The 18055-nt window shown below is 45.5% G+C and overlaps 1 protein-coding gene and 1 pseudogene across 1 annotated transcript; both read right to left on the bottom strand.

Moving 5' to 3' along the window:
- Positions 1 to 2509: 2509 nt before the first annotated feature.
- On the bottom strand, positions 2510 to 3745 carry LOC102825268 (annotated as a pseudogene).
- A 730-nt stretch (positions 3746 to 4475) lies between these two features.
- On the bottom strand, positions 4476 to 15263 carry SCD (stearoyl-CoA desaturase (delta-9-desaturase)). Its single transcript, XM_006831245.1, has 6 exons — positions 15225 to 15263; positions 14452 to 14734; positions 10179 to 10309; positions 8717 to 8922; positions 7492 to 7724; positions 4476 to 4835 (listed from the first exon to the last, which is right to left on the bottom strand). Exons 1-6 carry the CDS (start codon positions 15249 to 15251, stop codon positions 4636 to 4638), a joined length of 1080 nt encoding a protein of 359 aa, XP_006831308.1. The 5' UTR covers positions 15252 to 15263; the 3' UTR covers positions 4476 to 4635.
- Positions 15264 to 18055: the final 2792 nt, after the last annotated feature.

Below are 18055 nucleotides of genomic sequence, written 5' to 3'. Positions count from 1 at the left end.
TTTCAGAAGTCTGGGCATTAGGGTAGCTCCTTAGAGGGATATGAAGTTTCTACACTTGTTTCTTGTTATGTGCTGTGAGTTGGTTCTGACTCATGGCGACTCTGTACAGCATTTCCGAGGCTGTAAATCTTTGCAGGAACAGAAAGCCTCAGCTTTCTTCCAGAGGGGATGGTGTGCTCAAACCACTGGCCTTAGGGGTCACTGTCCAGTGCTCTTCCCTACAGACCTGTTGGAATATGAAGTTTCCTCAAATTATACAAAATCCGCCTTTGTCTTTTCTACATAGGTCTCTCATAGGAACAAGTAGAAAAGCGACAGCATTTTTCATTTTATGGAGGTGGATTGTGAAGCCCTTTCTACTCCAGGAATTTATAAACATTTCCTAAATTACATTCCCTGATTTCCTGCTGTGGAGAATCAGCATTCCCAGGAAGCCATTTCACTCCCTGGAGGCGAACATTTCAGAGGCAGCAGTGAATGAACTGCCCAGCCTGGTTTGCAGATGAAGAACAGCTTTCCCAGAGAGGGCTTTTCCAAATAGTCTCTCTCTCTCCCACTATCTCAATCTGGAATTCATGTGACCACGTGACACATGAGAGCCCTGGCACTTTCCCAGGGTGGAGGTGCCAGCTAGTGTTAATGTGTTTGATTTAATACTTGGAGACTCCTGCTGCTGAGGTCCAGAATGTAACCTAAAGTTACCCTTAGTCAGGGCAGGGCAGGTTACTAGGGTGTGAGTCAACTGTCAGAGCTTCTCCTACTTTACTCTTAAAGGTACAGGTACCAGACCATAGAGATTAATCCCAGGAGACTTCAAATCTCAACCCAAAAACTCCCAAAAACAGTGCGGTCAGAGTCACTTCACTTTTATTAAGAACAAACACAATCTCACATCAGTATAACTAGCTTCAGAGTTGATATTAATAGAAATTATTCCAAAATTATTCTTAGGTCACAAATAACTACCATCCCACATAAAAAGGGGAAAAATTCCATCCAGTCAAGGAAAAGGTATCCTGTGTATGTTTCCATGGCAACGAGTTTATGCACCCTCAAACTTTGTCTGGTTAGTCATCCACCACTTACCCAATGGACTCATCGTTCAATCGCTTGGAGACCATAGAGATTAATGGTACCATTCAGGCAATGGCATATTAAGTTCAAGGTGGATACTGCTGCTATAAAAATACTCAGGACTTAAGAGAATTCCTCTGCTAAAAGATCCCAAATGCTTTATAAAAAGCATTAGTCACTCCTCAAAACTGCCCTTTGAGGTAGGTCAGTATTATTATCCCCATTTTAACAGAAGGAAAACTGAGGCACATTGTAGTTAAGTGACTTGCCCAGGGTCACATAGCAAGTCAGTGGCACAGTGGTAGGAGAGGTCGGTCCTGGCCTTAACCACCAGCATTGCATTGCCACATTGCTTTCTTCAACCTCTCACGCTGACCCATTCTAGTTACACTTACAGAGAATACACTCAGGATACTAGCAAAACAAGAAGAAAAGTTTCCATTTTAAATGCTACAACCATCTTTTAATCTAAAAAAATTATAAATCAAATACATTCAAATTACTTCCACCCTCCATCAAATGTGGGCACTCAAAAAAACAGTCCTAAGAAGTTTCCAGAACGAAGCCCAGAAGGAAATCCTGCAAACAGCTGTACTGAAAATTCTCTAGGCAGGCCCCCTTTTCCGCCAACCACTTCTGCAGGTTTTCAGGTGCAAAGGACCTCTACCCAGGGAGCAAGAGATAGGAGCAGAGGGCGGGCTCATATGCAACACTGATTAGAAAAGATGTAAGGCACCCAAATAGTTGTCAGCACACCCACAAAGCAAGGACTGTTAGAAATTCGGATTCTTGATCAAAGAGGAGTTTCTGGATCATTAATGTGTCATTTAAGTTTTTGGAATCTTGAAAATAGTGTTTCTTGCTCAGCAAACATACCCCTATGTACACAGGGGCCCTCAACCTGAGAAGCTCAGTCCAGCCTTGTGTGCAGGGTCATGGTATGGATCAGATCCATGGAACATAATTAGAAGTGAAAGTTGTTTGATTTGTTCTTACATTATAAAGCAAGCATCTGATAACCTGTGGAATTAAAATCACCCAACAGGGTTTTCCAAGAGGTGGGTGCACACAGGTCTACTGTCATCTTCTATCCAGTTTTTTCCTACTCAGATGAGCAGCTCAAGAGAGCGGGATGCCTGTGGTGCAGGTTAATCCCGATGGCCTCTATTTATTCAGTTACACGGGAAGAAAGACTGTCTTCTCTTCCACCATTGGGGCTCAACAGTGGGCAGAGTATTTGGTGTGTTATGATTGCAATATCAATAGAGTAAAAGTCAGGTTTCTGCATTTACTACTGAGGTACAGAGACAGGAGTGTTCCAAGGTTATCAAAGCACTAATGGTTGGTTTGTCTCAGACTCCTATGCTATTGTCTGCCCTAGGCTGTGTTGTTGTTAGGAATGCTGGTTTGCTTAACAGAGTATGTTCAGCAAGTTTCATGATACCGCAGATCCCAAGCTCCAGCGAAAGCTTTGCAGTACACCCTGGTTCCAGGGAATGGGGCCTCCTTTTAAAGTTAGGCACTTTGGAACTCGCCTTTGCTTCTTTCATATCCCAGTAAGGACTAGGTTCCCTCCTACTTCTTTCTACAAGCACTGCACTGTCAGTTGGGAGCAATGACTCAGACTAGGCAGGTTTACGAGCAAGCAGGGGGCGTCCAGTATGCTCTCTGGTTCTCACACAGACACAGGAGACTGAAAACAAACCCTCTTTTCCTCTGTGGCTGCCTCGCTGGCACAACTCAAGCATTTGGCTTGGCTTTGCCTCTTGAGGGAGCTTCTCTGAATCAGGGATGTTTCTAGTTGGTTTTGCCAGCCTTGGCTTGAGTCATCAGTGTGGCAGGCGAACACAGAGGTGTAAGGTAGAGACACTCTGGAGGCCAAATGACAGCAGCAGCTAGCTACTTTATAGAAAGAAAACCAGTGGGTTCAATGACCCTGAGCATTTCTGTGTACAGGAGAGAGAGCTGCTTGGACAGTGAGCTATCGCTGCCTGTGGACCAACACAAAGGAGGCTACTTGTCCAGAGAAAGAAGGCAACATCATGGAGAGAGGCAAGGAACAGGAACGGAAATGCCAGGAATCAAGAATCTGATAAGGGATTCCTGCCTCATCCCTCAGACAGCTCTATACTCTAGATGTGAACAGAGCAAGAAATGAATAAAAGGGGGCAACACTGGGGAGGAGTTTTTACCCATTCTCTGGAGAGATCAACTTAATGAACTGAACTTGTTTATATAACCATTTTACAAATCTGGACACCCAATAACAAACGCAGTAGACTTCTGAATCCCCTGGCAATGTGTTCTTAGAGGCCTTCCTTTGTAACATTTTCTCTCAGGAACTGCCTATAGACTCTCCCCCTCCTCAAGGCTTCCATCTCCTGTCTAGCAGTGAAAGGGGAAGTACACAACTTCCTCAAGGTTTCTTTAAGCATCCCTCTTGAATTATTTTATTAGTGTTTCAAGCAAAGTCTATTATGTATATATTTGACCTAACTCCACTTCATCAAACCCTTCTCCTTTTAGGGATGTCTGGAAAGGCCGCCAGCCATCTTGAAACTATGGGGGGTGGGGGGGAGGGGCTGATCAATATACTAATGATGGCAGGGCAGAAAGATGAAAGAAATGTGATGATTCTGTAAGGTGACAGACTCACCAATTCTGGAGGCATTCAACCTCAAGATTTCTTATTACAGGAAATAAGAAATCTCTATTATGCAAGGAAAAAAAAAAATCCTTCCCCAACAGAGTCCAATTTTGCTATAAATTAAATCCTTCTTCTTTATCCTGAGCTTAAAACCATATCGAAACTTTGAAGCTTGCTTTTGTGTTTGAGCATTGCCAAACTCAACGGCCATTCCCTCCTCAGGAGAAAAAGGAAGCATGCTGTGCAGTGGGGACCACCATCCTCACTAGGTAGGCAGTTGTCAAGCTGAGCATGGCAGAAGCTTCCTTTGGCTTTGTTTCCAACCAAACCCCCATCCTTAATTATTGATCACATTATGCATGCTACCTCCCTCCCCTGATGATAGGCCTCTTAGAAATGCCTTGCGCCAAATAATTTTCCATTCCAACTAGCAAAACCCTGGGCTGAAGATAATCAATAGGGGTCTTCCCCAAAATTTTTGCTGTATTTCTAGTTTGACCATCTACCCTGACAGCTCATGGAAAGAGAGCTATCTGAGGCAAAGGCCATAAGTACTATACATACTATAGAAAGGTTGTCTAGGCTTTGGAAATTAGACACCCACCAAAGACTGACCAGCTGCTTGTTTAGTAGGCAAAGATGGGAAAGAAAAAGGAAGGTGATAGGAACAAAGCAAAGGGAAGGACAATGGAGCTAGAAGAGAGAAAAATCCAAGAAATAAAAATATCAGTTAAGCATCATAAAGGCAGAGTTATTGGCTTTCAATACTTTTGCATTTTTAAAAGAATACTGTACTGGAATGGGTTAACATCATCATCTTTAGCATCCTGTTAGCATTATTCAGTAGTTAATAAACAGAACATTAAACCTCTGCCCCGTTGGCATTTGGAAAAGGGACCTTAGGAGCCCAAAACTCAGCCACTCTTATAGCTTCCATCTCCAGTTCTCTTAATCCTGGCCAGGACGGTGGCCTTGGACACTTTCTTCAGGTCATAAGCCAGACCAAGAGCAGCCATGCAGTCGATGAAGAAGGTGGTTAAATTGATGTGCCATCGGTACTCACTGGTGGAGTAGTCATAGGGAAAGGTATGGTGGTAGTTGTGGAAACCCTCACCTGAAGCCAAAACAAAAAGAAGTTATGGAGCTTTGCCGTGGATTGCTGCTGTCTTCTGGATCTTTGTACACCTATTACCTTAAAGCTAGAGAAGCTCTCTGTTGTCAAATAAGTGAATGAATCCAACTCCCTCTCCTCTAACCCTAACAATGAGGTCTAATTCTACACATCAAGAGAAATATTTAGGGATATCCTGGGAGCCTTTGTGAGAGTACTGGTGTGTTGGTCTGGGACCCTGACAGCTCTGTATATATAGGCATGTGTTAGGGTGGGAAGGTAGATAGTCCAGAATGAAGAACTTCTGATGTGTTTCTCACAAAGCTGAGCAACACCTTTCGCCCACTGTCCTAGTGCTACCTCTGAGGGCCAGAGGCACCAATAAAACAAGCGGCAACAGCACCAAGTCAGAAGAAAGGGGACCCAGCTCAGAGGTCTGAGTTTCTTCAATTGCTCTGGTTTCTAAGCCTTTGAACTGTGACTCTAATGAATGAATGGCACCGATAATGCAGACGACGTTTTCTGAGAGAAGAGCCAAAATGGCATCATTATTTTGTAGGACTGCTGGGTGGAGGAAAACAAAGTCATTCTGTATTCAGGATAATTTCTGTAATGGGACAAAACTTTGGAAACGCTACAAAGAGTTCTCCAACCTTGGCAAGACTCTTCTTTCTGAACCCCATTCAGCCCTATGACCTTTACCACAGGCTGGGAGGAAAGGATAGCTAATAAAAGAGCTTGCTGGGCCCTTTGAAGATAATAGTATCCCAGATAGAGGAGTAATGATTATTAATAACAAGCAAGCAAAGGAAGTCCTACAAAATAATGATGCCATGCAGGACATCACAAGGTATATATTCCCTCCGTGACATCTGATAGAAGGAGCCCTAGGGTGCAGAGGTTAAAGCTTGGGTGCTGACAAAAAGGTCAGCTGTTTGAACCTACTAGCTGCTCTGTGGGAAAAAAGATGTGACAACACTATTGGGCAGTCCTATTCTGTTCTATCTATAGGGTTGATATGAGTCAGCTCAATGGCACTGGGGTTTTGGTGATGTCTGATTTTCCAGTGTAAACTGAGGGTGTGAAAGCCCCAAAGCTCCAAGTATTGACAATATGATTAGTTTCCATAAATGGTTTTTTAGCAAGGCTCTGCACTAAACAGGCCTTATCAGAGGCACACATAGATATGGGAGACAAAAAGAAAAGGGAGAGTCAGAAGATGCTAAAAGACCAAGTCTTTGCAACTGGGGCAGAAAGAGGCAGCCCAAGAAAGGCTCAAAGGAGGAGGTCAGTTTTGGCAGAGAGAAAAGCATGTGACTATGGGGGAGGTAATTCTAGAAGCAAACAGATTCGCATGTCAGAAAATGGAGCTGGAGGGGAACAAAAGGTGAGATGATAAGGGAGGAAAACAGCTTCCAGGAAAGCAAGTATGGAGACTTGAATGATAACTGAGACTCAGTAGAATATTGGCAGCCACTTTCAACTGGTGGTTATAAAGAGGCTGGAGTTGGAGAAGTTCATCCTAAATTTATTTGCAACACGGGACAAATCTTCATTCCAGTAAATCCCACGTCTATGAAAGTGTTAGACTTGTTCAGTCTAGTTGAATTATTTCCAACATGGCCCAAAGCAAAAGAGGAAAAAAATACCTTTCATCAAGAGAGTAAAGATGGTCAGGATGAGAATAAAAGCAAGATTTTCAAGACAGGAAAAAAAAAAAACAAGTTTGTTAGGCTACGGTGCACATAAATATGTGGAACAGTGTGGTTCTCTTGGGACTATGGAATGGCCAGTAGTACTGATCACTGGTGAGGAAGAAGAGCCCACTGGTCTGCTTGAAGGACAGTGAATTCGAGGTCATAGTCAAGTTACATAATTCAGCTGGAAAAAGTAACAGAATAAAAAGAAAGGAGATGGAGAGTGGAGACCTGTTGTCTTACTGTACTTTCATTTTGTAGAAAAATAAAGGATCGAAGGATAAGAGTAGTAGGTGGTGGTAAAGGCCACAAACAGTTGTCTTGATGCCTTCAGGTTGGCACCAATGAACAATGAAGTTATGGCTTATCTAGACATAGTGGGGAAATAAAAAAAAGAAAAGTTTATTGAACTAAACTGTAACGTATTCTACTTTTTTTTAAAAAACATCATGCTATAAAATTTGAGGCCCATTGGCCAAGCCAGATAGTTCTATTGCTCCAGTTAAGCAAACTTACAGTCTAGCCTGGAGGTAACTGAAAAATAGAAAATTCAAAGGGCCTTATTATACATGGTATTTGGAGACTGTTTTGGAACACAGAATCAAAGACATTGTTCTTTTTACCCCTTCCTTCTTACATAAGACTTTTTGCCTTACTCTCATAAAGATTCTGACATACTGGCCCCAAAAGCAGCCAACAAAAAAATCCTCTAGATCACTGCAGTCCCATTTGCAACTGATCATGGGGATACTGTATAGGACGGACCAGGCAGTGTTTCGCTCCATTGTGCATGGGTTGCCCTGAGTTGGAGGCTGACTATAGCAGCTTAGAACAGCTTTATAGTGGAAAACCTGGGCCATAAAGAGGCCATACAAACAGGCTAGTCTGGTTTCTCTACTCCTAGCCGAATAGTCTAATCAACAGACCACTAGATCTGGTCTTGCTGTGCAGTGCTGACTTACCTACAGCTCCCAGTGAAACTAGGATATTCTCTCGGGGGCCAATGTTCTTGTCATAGGGTCGATAGCCGTAGAGGTGAGCAGCACTATTCACCAGCCAGGTGGCGTTGAGCACAATGGCGTAACGCAGGAAAGTGGCCACATACAAGCTGTGGTGGAGAGTTTCACCCCAGAAATACCATGGCACCAAGGTGGGCAGAATGAAGCACATCAGCAGGATGGCAGGCTTGTAGTATCTACATGAAAACATAATACACTGAGTCAGTGGAGAGTAGAGTGGACGATCTACCTGGATTTCTACAATCAATGGGCTGGGCTCTCTCCTCCTACGTGAGGACGACATGGCAGAAAACATAGCAAGAAGGAATGGGTGGGAAACATTTTATTGAGAATGTCATGCTATTGTATCACTTTTTAAATGAGGTCCCAAGAAGGGGTTAAGTGACTTTAGAGAATCACATCACTAGGGACCGGTAGAGCAAGGATCAGAACGTTCCTTTTCTAAATCCACTGCTACAACAGCATAATGATGCCACACTGGTAAAATAGGTAAGGTCCAAATGAAAAATTAATCAACTCAATCCTCTTTCCCAGGCTAGGTTTCCATTCTGCCTTTGGGCTCCTTTCGCTTGTTCTTTTACAGTGTCTGGCCTCCCATTTCCTGCTAGCTACGATCTAATCCTTTGGTCTTCTTTTCCCTCAGAGGTGCACCAAGTATCCTTGACTGATGGCAGGTTTCTGTAACCTATCCCATTCTTCTGTTACATTCTAAGTGAACTGACTTCCTACCTCCCTCCGGTAGTCAAGTCTTATCCTATAAGAACGGCATAAGCCTCTCTTCCCAGTCTTATTACTTACCACACCCTATACCTCAAGCAAAAGGACTCTGTTGCTAGAACATGTTTCATACTGTTCATGCTCATTCTGTTCTTTCCATGTTCACTGTCCTTTCCCTTCTAGCTCCCAACTATCAAAATCCCAACCCATTCACCAAACTTGATCCAGTGCTACTGTCCTCAGACATCCTTCCCTGATGTTCCTCACTGTATGATTCCCACCCTACTTTTGGGTCTCTCGTGGTACCGAGTATATAAAAGTTGGAGTTTTCAATTATGATTTTGTTCAGACAAACCCGGTAAATGTTTCAGCTTATGTTTTAGGAGAAGAAGAGCCCCGGAATGCCAGGTGCTCAGCATCAAATCTCCACCTCCATCATCCGTTCACTCACTTCCTCTGGAACATCACCAACTTCTCAGCTTTTAAGTCAGACAAGTCCAGCAAACCGCCCTTCTCTTTGACAGCTGGATGTTTGCGCACAAGCAGCCAACCCACATGAGAGAAGAAAAAGCCACGTCGGGAATTATGAGGATCAGCATCCGTTTCAGAAAACTTGTGGTGGACACGGTGATCTCGGGCCCATTCAAAAACATCATTCTGGAGGGACAGAGAAAAGAAATGTAGGCTGGAGGAGAGACACCCTCTTAGGGGAATTCCCATGGCTCTCAGCCCAACCTTGCCAAATACCCAAGAGTCTAGGCGCCACAGGAGGAAGCCATCAAGTTGTCTCTTCTTTCCCTAATTTGATACTGAAAGGGGAAAGAGAGGCAACGTAAAGTCCCAGGACCACATGTATACAATAGGTTGCTTTTTGAAGGTTATATGGTGGGTACATTGGATATAGACCATACAGAGCTCAGGTAGCCCTAGGGTTGGGGAATGAGGTTTCAGGCAACTGAATGAGGCATCCATTCTGATGTCCCTGAATGCTCATATAAGCTACTAAACAAGGCCAGGCATGTACATCAAGATCATCACACATTTCCAAATGATCTGTGGGTGTCTCTGGGACCCTTCCCATCTCTGAAAGAATGTGCCATTATCTCCCATTCCTTCCCCGACAAGGACACTGTCAGGAACCTTTAAAATACGAAATGCTCCATCAGCAATATTGTGCAGGAAGTACCTGGGATGCACATGGTAAATGGGACTTATTTGGTTTCCTTCTTTTCATCTTTTGTTCCAAACTAAACCCCATACCACATGCTACCCATTGCCCATGGCTACCAATTCATAGCAGTCTTATGAGAACCCCCTTTCCCCAATTCGTTCTCTTCTACCTCTTCTATAAAATGTTCTGCCTCTATAAACCTCAGCACTTGACTCGGCCAGTCCAAAAGAGGTCATCTAACCTCTCGGTGACTCAGTGTCCTCATCTGTAAAATGAGGATGGTACTAATAGTCTCTACCTCCTAAGATGGCTGTGTGACGATTTAATGAGGTCATCTATGAGAAGTGCTCATAACTATACTGGGCACACAGTGCTATACAAGTGTTTACTCTTACTATCTAAAAACAACAATTTGTGAGCCTGTAAAGCACAAAGTTTAATCCTACGCACTATGACCCCTTACAAAGAAGGACCACAACAACCAGACAGATAACACCAGAAATCCAGCCGCTAAAAGAATCGTGTGTCTCCGAGCACGTTTCCTACTTATCTCCTAATTCCCTTTTCCTGTGCTTTATGGACTAAAGGGATAAGCTTCCACTCGGGATGACCACAGGGGAGAGAGAACGAGAGACAATGAAATGACTGCCCACGTGCCCTTTCTGGGCACCAATCCCTTCGGCTCTGTCCCTGAAGATCACATTAGAGTGGAGAAAAAAGGTGAGCCAAGCAGGCTTCTTACCTGGAAGGCCATCGTGTTGGCAATGATCAGGAAGACCCGCAGGGGAAGCCGAGCTTTGTAAGTTCGGTGACTCCACAAGCGATGAGCTCCCGCTGTTATGCCCAAAGCACTCATCAAATAGTAGAAACACCCTGCCAGGAGAAGACATTGGGGTGGGAGGTGGGGGATTGGGTTACTCACTGTAGCAAGTTCCATCTAAAATAGCCCCCATCCATCCCAGAATATTCCTACAGATATTGAAGGTTGTGTCTTTAGGTTTCAGATGAGGCCCTGCTTTGCCTAGTGATATCTTGGATTTAGCCACTAATACCTTTTGGAGATGAGATAAGGGAATAGCGCAAGAGTCCAAAGAACTTGAGGAGACAATGAAGAGAAGGGGACTCTCACCACGCAGTCTATGTCATTGTGATACTGGTGAGACACTAGCCTCTATCCTAGCAGGTTTGACCTTCCACTCACCTCCAAGGTTTTAAGAACAAACTACTCTGGCAGAGTTTAGGACCCATAAGCAAGGGTGATATTAAGATTTTATTAGCCACTATGATTCCTGGTGTGGTGCTATAGGATAAGTACTGGCCTGGTAAACCACAAGGTTGGTGGTTCAAACCCACTAGCCACTTCTAAGAAATCCTATGCAGAGTCACTGTGAGTTGGAACAGACTCTGCAGTGCTTAACAATTGTGTCACTTGGATACTGGAGGCTCTCTCTGTGGGGACAGGCACTACTTATCGCCAAATTGTGGGTGGTCGGTATGCCCTAGGGGAGGGCTTGCAGGGTAGGGGTCACCCAGGGGGCTCAGAACTGTGTCTATTTACCAATGGACACAAAAACATTTACAGTTTTAGCAGGCAGTATGGCCCCACTAAGGAAATATCAGCCCTGCACTTCAGTTGTATTTGTACAGTATCTTTTAAGTTTTGCCAAGAGTTTTCATAATGCATAATGGGATAAATGGTATTAATTGAATGGGATAAATGGTATTAATATTCTCACTTTGCAGTTGAAGAAATAGGTGCTCAGGAAGGTTAAATGTTTATCTACAGTCACATGGCTCTTAAGAATGGAGCCATGGTTTGAAACTAGGTTTTCTGTCAATAAGTAGTAGTTCGTGTTCCAACATCATCACCTCCCAAGATATACACACAGGTCCTGGGTCTCTCCTTTGCAGCATCCCTCTGTCAACCCATAGTCCCTCTGGACAAGGCTGGTTCTAGTGTCAAGATGCACTCAAATCAATCCGTGGGGCACCTGGCCTTGTCCAGTTCCAACTTCCTAGAGACTCCGAGAGTATCGGATATAATCTCTAATTGGGAAATAGGTTGCTGGAATTATTTATCTTCCTCTGATCAGAAGCTCTAGATGGCAGGGACTAAGGCCTTGGTAGAGCGGGAGAGATTAATAGCAGTGACTATTAACAATGTTTCATTCCTAGGGAAACAGCTAGAGACAATGGGCCCTCAGTAGCCACAGAATTTAGTTGCAGTTGGAGACACCACACATTGTAACAAATTGTCCTGTGTCTTCTCTAGCCATAGACACCAGCTTCCTGAACAGTTCCTTTTCTCCCCTACCCTACCTTCTTCCATCCTGAAGAGAGTAAGAAAAAACAGAATCTATCCCAATGAAGATTTTATCCATATTTCCTTCTAGTTGGGATTAAGATCCCAGGTGATTTCTTGTCCTCAAACCAAGCAGTTATACAAATACATGCAGCTGGGCCTGGAAAACCGACATTTGAGTCTGAGTCCCATCAATGACCAAGATGGTAAAAACACGGCTTTGGGCCTAAAAGTAGAAGCACTCAGCTCAGAAAGCATATGTTGCTCTTGTTAAGTGCCTTCAAGTCACTCCCGACCCATAGCTACCCTGTATAGGGTTTCCAAGGAGTGGCTGGTGAATTTGAACCACCGACCTTGCAGTCCAGTGCATTATCCCACAGCAGCACACCAGGACTCTTAAGATCCCAGTATTAGGAGGGGAATTGGACTTTCCCCATCAACACCATTGTTACCTAGTTGATTCACTATAGGAAGGAACAATCTGCCACACCTTTCTCCTGTGGAGCAGTTGGTAGGTTTGAACTGCTAACCTTTGGATTAGCAGATGAATGCTTGATCACTGAACCACCAAGGCACTTTCTGCCTATCAAACAGAGGGCCTTATATCAATCAGTTAGAGATGTGGCCTTTCTTTCATTAATAGCTAAGCAAAATCGCATAGCTTTGACCCCAAGAAAGGGAGTAAGCAGAGAGGTTTAGACCCTTGGTCCTCAGGGTTATCAGAGATTTCTCTTGAGTCCTACCCTAAGGCCCTTCTGAGAGGAGGCTCCATAATCAAAGGAACTCAAGGCAGGCAGCCAAAGTAAGACCAAGTGAAGCTCTGTGAGCAGGAAGAGAAGATGACAACTCGGACCCCTCCCCTCTTGATCCTCAAAACAAAGGAGTTCCAAAATCCTCATTATAAGATCGCATCCTTAGTTCATTCCATCAGCTAAATCATCCACCAACAGGCCCAAGTATAGAGGAGATGCCTGGCTGAAGTCTAATCCCATTACTAAAATTTACTTCATCCTGGGTGATGAAGGGAGAAATCCCCTCAATTCACCATTCAATCTCTACCCAAAGGCACAGCACACACCCATAGGTGGGGCATAAAACAGGTAGTGGAATAGCAGTTGGCTCCTTGCTTTCGCAGTCCGGGATGAGGACCAAGAGGCAACCTAGCCACATAGGTCTTACTGAGGCCTACAGAGATGGTATTAAGGCTGGAAAGAACTTGTAGGTGACAAGTCTATTTGTGAAGATACCCCTTCTTGGGCAGGGAAGGGATGGGGAGAGGAGCAAGTCCACACTCTCCCTGGGGAATATTAACCCCTGCTGTTGATTCCTCATGCTACAACTTACAAGGCTCTCAGAGGGACTAGAGAACAGATGTCCCCCTCCCTTCACCACTTCAAGAATCCTTCCTGGTTTAAAGATGAAATGATTTCCTATACCTGGTTGCTCTTATTAATGGTTAAGCAAAATCTCATAGCTTTGATTCCAAAAAAGGTAGTAAAGAAACACTACTTTCTAATATGAAAAAAGGACTGCTGGTCCATTTTGTATCAAGAAAATATGAGATTCTGAAAAAAGGGACTTCCCAAGTTGCATTGCATTTCACTATCTGTGACACCTGAGGACTTCTATGGTCAAATCCCAATGCCTTTAGAAAACTAAGAGACCCGGGGGTAGGCACCCAGAGGGTAAGAGCTAAAATGTGTCCTGCCAGTCCCTTCTATACAACTGCCCTCTTTAAAGTCTGCAGCTGCCACCAGCAAGCACCCTGCACCGAACATTCCTCTGGAAACTGAAAGCTAGTTTTCTGGAGCAAGAACTTAGGTTCACTGTTCCTGGGGAAAATGGAAGAGCAGCAATCTGGGTTTTGAGGTCTCTGAAGCTGCCTGCTCACCCCTTCCCAATTCAGGCTTTTGATGGCAGGAGAAATACCTCCAAAGTGCATGTGGTCACCCACAACTGATGGATTGCTGAAAGAAGTGAGCTCAGGGCAGGTCAGAGACATGCTGGGCACAGTTTTCCTCTACTGTAGCAGCCTCGGAGTGTGGACTGCTCAGGGCTCCCTTTTCTGCTCTGGTTCCCAGACAAGGAAGGAAGGTAGGGGCCAGGGACAACTGACTGGAGTTAGAAGGTACTAGGTCCTTGGCACTTCATAGCACCAGGAAACATTTCTTCAACCAGATTTCATGAAGCCATTGACCTAACCCTATGTTCCCATGCTTCTCTTGTATCTGACTGGGCATGACTCAAAACTGAAAAACTCATTTTAGCTCTGGCACAGATCTATTCAATTCCAAGACCACATGAGGGCTCAGGGCTCCTCCCCAACACACTGTTACAGGATCCCCCAGAATGGACACTTGTTGTTGTTAAGTACCGTGGAGTCGGTTCTGACTCACAGTGACCCTACATAGGGTTTCCGAGGCTGTAAATCTTTACTGGAGCAGACCGCCTCATCTTTCTCCCGCAGAACTACTGGTAGTTTCGAACTGCCAACCTTGAGGTTAGCTGTCCGATCTAACCACTATGACTGAGTCCCAATTCCTCCAGGCTGTGTTTCCAGCCCACTCAGCCTTTCTGACCATAAAGAGAAATGGCTGGGAAAACCTCGACTGGAGGAACCCGGGCTGAGTTCTATGTAAGATCCCACCTTGTTATAAAAGGGGTGAGAAAACTGGGGTACTGGGTCAGGAGAAGGACAAAGACATCTGCTTACCCCAGAGCAAGGTGTAGAACTGGCAGGAGGGAATCAGTGTGATTCCATACAGGGCTCCCACATGAAGCAAAGACATAAGAATGATGTTTCTCCAGACATAGACAGTCTTGGGTCTCGGGCCCTCCTTATCCTGGTAGCTGGGGTCAAAGATATCATCTTTCATTTCAGGGCGAATGTCTTCCTCCAAGTGTAGGTGAGTCTTCTCCAACTTGCCTCCTCCATTCTGCAGGATTCTAGGGGAGGGCGCTGTGATGGTGGTGGTGGTTGTGTAGGAGCTAGACATCTGGAAGGGCAAGACGCGGAGAGTCAGGAGGGCGAGAATTAGGAGTCGACACGTGGACGCAGTAGGGGCCACTTTACTCTCTAATCCAGGTGGGGGGAAGGGAGTACCAGCATGGACCCTGCTCTATTCCCCAGGTGAATTGAAGGCCTGGTCACTTACAGTTGGAAGAAAGGAGAGAGTTACCCGGAACTGTGACCATAGACTAGGGGTGAAACTTCAAGGTGAAGGGGCAACAGACTCCCACCCCTATACACACACAAAGGAAGCCCCCGCAGATGGCTCTTCATTTTACAGCTTATGAAACAAAAGTTGGGGAAACCAAAGCCCCCAAATTACAACCCACATTCCCAATAAATTAAACAAAAGTTCAATTCGCAAAACGTGGTAAGTCCTCCCCGGAGCTCTCAACTCTCTTCCACCAACCAATCACCAAGAAGTCCCCACAGAGCCGGCAAACCCGCGGACTGGGGGCCATTGCTTGGAAGCTCACCTCCTCTTGAAGCAAGTGGGCAGGCATCTTGGCTTTCCGATGTCGGAATTACTTTTCCAAGGGCTGAGACTGCGGAGCTCAGTTCGGAGCAGCGGGGACAGAGAGCGTACTTCGGTTCCGGATGCCGCTTTGAGCTGCAGTTTGCGGCTCGGATCGCGCAGCCCTTCTCTGCGCCTGGCGCGCTGGATCCGTGTCAGGGCCGGATCCGCTGTACCGGGAGCTCCAGAGACTGGGAATTTAAAGGCAACTGCTGGCAGCGGGTGATGGTGTCCCGTATTTCCTCAGACCCCTTTTATTCGTTGCCAACAAGGGGCAAAGTGCGCAGGGACGACTGGCCGAGGCTGGTCCGCGTGGAGGTGCCGGAGGGCTGGCGAGGGGAGGAGACAGAAAGCCTAGGCTTGCAGGGGGCCGGGGCAGGGTCACCGGGATGCAGTAGACACCGCCGCCGCCGCCTCTGGGGAAATGCTAATGATGCCTCTGTAAACTCTGGCGCGTCATTGGCCGAAGGGAATTTGGTGCCACCTCGTCCTGCCGTTGCCATTGGCTCGGCGCAATCTGCTGTTCCCTCTGCCGCGAGCTCCTCGCTCCCCCTCCCCTTTCTCCTTTCCCTCTCTTCCTCCGGCCGCTGGGCCTCTGCCCGGCACCCCGCGGCCTCGGAAGCGCTCGGGGCTGGCTTTCTGGAAGAGGGAGATGACCCGGCCGGGGGTCAGGGGGTGGGAACGAGCTCAGGACCCGCCTCTGAGTACACGGAGAACTGGTGGGCGCTGGGGAAGTTTCGCTGGAAATAGTGAGGAAGACACGGTTGGGAGTGTGACTCCCAATTCTAGCTTCTCTTCCCATTTCCTGAGATGCACTGGAGGGGAGATGAGGCTTCAACCCAAGAGTATTGAGTAGAGGGGGCTCTTGAGGCCCCGCCCCCTTCCTCTGAGGGGCTGTGCCCACTGTGGAACAATGGCTCTGCCCCGCCCACCAGCGACACTGGTTAACTAAGAGATGAACTCCCAACTCCGGCCTGTCTCTCACGTACTGTGGCACACAGCACTTATAGGCATACCTGCACGCCTGGCCCAGTGTTCAGTCCCTGCGCAACTTTGCAGGGGACACTCACAGTTAGGTACCGGTGAGCAACACCTTCCCTATGTCCACGTCTCCAGAACTTGGGTGGGATGTTTTGGCGATTCTTTATATTACCAGGTTGTTAATTTTAAGTACCTTTCAGGCAAGACAGCAGACCCACAGACCGGAATAAGACTAGCTAACTGTATTAATTGTTGTTGGTTGTCGGTGGAGTTGGCTTCTACTCATGGTGACCCCATGTGAGATAGAAGGAAACTACCTGGTCCTACCCTATGGACATGCTCATGCCTTAGGCCATCAATAACGCCACTGTGTATTTTTAATGCCTTCCAACCAGGGGGTTCATCATCCTGCACAATATTCTGTGATCCATGGTTTTCATTGGCTAATATTCAGAAGTAGATTGCCAGGTCTTTCTTCCTAGTGTGGAAGCTGCTCGGAAAGCTGCCCACCATGGGTGACCCTGTTGGTATTTGAAATCGCAGTGGCATAGTTTCCAGCATCATAGCTGTACACAAGTCACCACAGTTTGACAGACCAACCAACAAACTGACAGACAAATGGTGGATTGAATTATTCCTGCAAACTTAGTCATAAGAATCATCTGATTTAATCTTCACTGTGACCCTGTAAGGAGCCCTATATAGGTTCACTATGGTCAGAATCCCTGGCTGGCAGTGATTTTGTTTTTGTTTTGTGTGACCTTATGAGGTGGGTACTCGATTATTCCATACTATTGTTGCTGGAGTCCTGGTGGATTACTGTGGGTCAATGCACTGAACTACCAGGTTGGTTTGAATCGCAAGGTCGGTGGTTCAAACTCACCAGGTGCTCCTAGGAAACCCTATATAGAGTTGCTATGAGTCCAAACTGACTTAATGTCACTTAACAACAGGAAAAAAGCAACATTGTTTGAACTGGTGGGTTTGAACCACTGACCCTGTGGTTAACAGACCAGTGCTTATCCTACAGCACCACGCCAAGAGTCCATTCATATTAAAGATTACATTTAAACTGAGATATGGAGAGATCAAATAGTTTGCCTTTGGCTTTGTTGTTAGGTGCTGTCGAGTTGGTTCCAACTCATAGTGACCCTATGCCCAACAGAACAAAACACTGCCCAGTCCTGAACCATCCTCAGAATTGCTATGCTGGAGCCCATTGGTGCTGGCACTGTGCCAATCCATCTCATTGAGGGTCTTCCTCTCTTTCACTGACCCTCCATTTATTAAGTATGATGTCCCCCTGATAACATGTCTGAAGTATGAGAGATGAACTCTTGCCATTCTTGCTTCTAAAGAGTATTCTGGCTGTACTTCTTCCAATACAGATTTGTTTGTTCTTCTGTACTTTGACTATTCCTCTCCAACACCATAACTCAAATGCATGACTTTTTCTATGGTCTTCCTTACTCATTGTCCAACTTTCACATGCCAATGAGGCTATTGAAAACATCACAGTTGGGGTTGTGTGTACCTTAGTTCTCAAATTGATGTCTTTACTCTTGAACACTTTATAGAGCACTTGTGCAGGAAGTTTGCCTAACGTAATATGTCATTTGGCTTCTTGACTGCTGCTTCCATGAATATTGATTGTGGATTCAAGCAAAATGAAGTTTTTAACAACTTCAGTCTTTTCTATGGTTATCATGATGTGATTTATTGGTCTAGTTGTGAAGGTTTTCTTTCTTTCTTTTTTTACACATTGAGGTTCATTCTATACTGAAGGCTATAGCCTTTGATTTTCATCGGCAG

The sequence above is a fragment of the Chrysochloris asiatica genome, unplaced genomic scaffold (genome assembly GCF_000296735.1).
Source record: "Chrysochloris asiatica unplaced genomic scaffold, ChrAsi1.0 scaffold00003, whole genome shotgun sequence".
NCBI classification, from domain to species: domain Eukaryota; kingdom Metazoa; phylum Chordata; class Mammalia; order Afrosoricida; family Chrysochloridae; genus Chrysochloris; species Chrysochloris asiatica.
The sequence above is the reverse complement of the archived record's forward strand: the minus strand, read 5'-3'. Positions and strand labels throughout refer to the sequence as shown.